Source organism: Dendrobium catenatum, unplaced genomic scaffold, assembly GCF_001605985.2.
Source record: "Dendrobium catenatum unplaced genomic scaffold, ASM160598v2 original_scaffold_236556, whole genome shotgun sequence".
Classification (NCBI taxonomy): domain Eukaryota; kingdom Viridiplantae; phylum Streptophyta; class Magnoliopsida; order Asparagales; family Orchidaceae; genus Dendrobium; species Dendrobium catenatum.
Window position 1 is genome coordinate 1 of NW_021554964.1, and position 2,585 is coordinate 2,585.

The following is a 2,585-nucleotide window of genomic DNA, read 5'->3' on the forward strand; positions in this document are numbered from 1 at the left end:
TATATATATATATATATATATATGCACCTTTATCTCTTCTCTATTCAAGCACCATATTAAGCAAAGCACTTGAGCAGTCGAGGGAGAGAACTAAAGTGTGACAAAGAAAAAGATGGGAAGAGAGTATCAATTTTCTAACAAGTTGAAACTCCTCATAACCGTATTTTTGCTTCACTTGTGCTATGCAGGATCTCACATAGTGTCAAGAGTGGCGCTAAACATGGGCATAAGCAAACTGCTACTCCTTGTCTACAGAAATATCATTGCTGTAGTTTTGCTGGCTCCCTTTGCCTATTTTCTAGAAAAGTAAGGCATTGAATTTCTTAATTGAATGTCACACAAGTGTATTGAAGCATTAAATACTATTTTTTTTTTCCTGCAAATTAATGTCTGCATATTCCAATCTATTTTTCTTTAGGAATGACAGGCCACCTCTTACCTTCTCGATCCTAATTGAGTTGTTTCTTCTTGCGCTTTGTGGGTAATTAAGCAATAATTCAGTTAATCAAATAACCCACCAGCACTTTATAAAGACCATTATGCTGGTTTTTTTTTTCAAAATTCACAATGTTTATTAATCACTGAATGCCTTGCAGAATTACAGCTAACCAAGGGTCTTACATACTGGGTTTGTACTACTTGTCTCCAACTTATGTATCTGCAATACAGAATTCAACTCCAGCGATCACATTTGCGATGGCTGCAGCCTTAAGGTGATTCCATCTTTTCAGCAATAGTAGTAATTAGCTCAAATTGACTTGCTTTACAATTGTTTTGGTAACATAATGGGCAGTAGTTAATATTGCAGGCTTGAAAAATTGAACATTAAGAAGAGGTATGGCATTGCAAAGGTGATGGGAACTGCAGTTTGTATTAGTGGAGCAACCATCTTAACCTTGTATAAGGGTTCTCCTCTTCTTCAACACCACCTAAACCTCACAATACTGGGAAAATCCTTGATCATCTCTTCAAACCAGATAATGCATTGGACCTTAGGATGTGTCTATATTCTACTAAACTGTGTTGCTTGGTCTGGTTGGATGGTTTTCCAGGTATTGAAGATGATCAAGTCTTTAATTTCTTGCAAAAACTTCCTCATGTTAAATAAACAATCAATTTATTAGATGTTTGTGTTTCTTCATTGAAAATTAATATTGATTATTTAAATAATATCCTAAATTTCAGGTACCAGTGCTCAAGCACTACCCAGCTAGGCTCTCAGTAACGACACTCACCTGTTTTTTTGGTGTAATACAGTTTGTTGCCATAGCAGCATTCACTGAAAGGGATGTTGAGAGGTGGAAGATCCATTCAGGAGAAGAGCTCCTCGCCGTTCTTTATGCGGTACGCAACTCTTCAGTCTCCAGCAGTTTGCTATTTATTTATTGATATTTTAATAGCTCTCTCTCTCTCTCCCCTTATTTTCAAGCTTATCACAATTCAAGCTAAAAAATTAAAATGAAAGAACGTAGAAACTTCTCTCTCCCTCATTTATTATTCTATATTTTATTGAAGTTGATAAGCTGACGAGAAGGATATTAATAGGAAAAACTAATATTATTTCTAACATCTCATCAGTTATGTTTTGGACGTTTTTAATGTATAGGGGAGATGGGACAGATTCGTTGAACAAGCCGAATTTTTTATCAAGTTAATAATCCATGAGTGACAAAAAATTATTAATGTATTTTTGTCATATTCAGGGCCTAGTTGGTTCAGGGATTACTTTCTCTCTTCAGACATGGTGCATTGATAGGGCAGGCCCACTATTCGTTGCTGTTTTCCAACCTGTACAGACTGTCTTGGTGGCCATCCTCGCAGCCATTATACTTGGAGATCAATTGTACTCTGGTGGGTAAGTATAATAGCCGTAGCCTATAGATTTATTACTCATTTACAATACAAAAATTATGTATATATGACTCAAAATTTCACATAAATTTTAGTAATTTCCTATAGTTTTTTAATGAATGCAGGCTTATAGGGTTCATACTTATAATGGTGGGGCTTTATTCTGTACTGTGGGGGAAGAATGAGGAGAACAAAGTTGGAAACCTGGAAAAAGAGGATCTCACAAACCACCTTCTTGAGCAGCAATAAAAGTCTGAGAAAGTCAAGATATGAAGGCATTAAGACATTATTCATGTGACATTATATTATCAATAACTTTCTATTAATGTTATCATAAGGACATATACTGAATATCCATGTTGAATTTATGAAGGGGTCGAGCATGCATTCATAAAGCTAGCTAGATAAAATAAGCTTCATGTAGTTGATAATATCTTAATTTCAGCATCAAGTACTCATACTTGGCCATTATTGCATGAAAAAATGATATAGGTTTTTTACTTTCTATGATGCATTAATATTTCATAATAATAAAGCATATCATTTCGGGTACTTGCTTCACATATTGGATACATCATATATGTTTGACAAATGTGTCATAAATAATATTTTTTTTATTTTAAAAATATATTGCACAAAGTTAAGCCAATATTTTCATTTTATTTTTTTAAAAAATACTTAAATAATTTAGTGGGCATTTAATATTAATTTTTATTTTATTATTTTGCTTTATG

At 33.6% G+C, this 2,585-nt stretch overlaps 1 protein-coding gene across 1 annotated transcript; it reads left to right on the plus strand.

The window, feature by feature from the left end:
- The first annotated feature begins 69 nt into the window (after nucleotides 1–69).
- Nucleotides 70–2,182, plus strand: LOC110106441 (WAT1-related protein At3g18200-like). Its single transcript, XM_020836357.2, has 7 exons — nucleotides 70–306; nucleotides 419–481; nucleotides 597–713; nucleotides 809–1,052; nucleotides 1,258–1,344; nucleotides 1,704–1,855; nucleotides 1,977–2,182. Exons 1-7 carry the CDS (start codon nucleotides 113–115, stop codon nucleotides 2,098–2,100), a joined length of 981 nt encoding a protein of 326 aa, XP_020692016.1. The 5' UTR covers nucleotides 70–112; the 3' UTR covers nucleotides 2,101–2,182.
- The last annotated feature ends 403 nt before the right edge of the window (nucleotides 2,183–2,585 follow it).

Bases quoted from the DNA above. Each gene is read 5' to 3' on its own strand.
- LOC110106441 (XM_020836357.2), top strand. From the start codon at position 113: ATGGGAAGAGAGTATCAATTTTCTAACAAGTTGAAACTCCTCATAACC. The intron at 714-808 runs GTGATTCCATCT...TTAATATTGCAG, and splicing joins GCGATGGCTGCAGCCTTAAG to GCTTGAAAAATTGAACATTA. The intron at 1,856-1,976 runs GTAAGTATAATA...TAATGAATGCAG, and splicing joins GATCAATTGTACTCTGGTGG to GCTTATAGGGTTCATACTTA.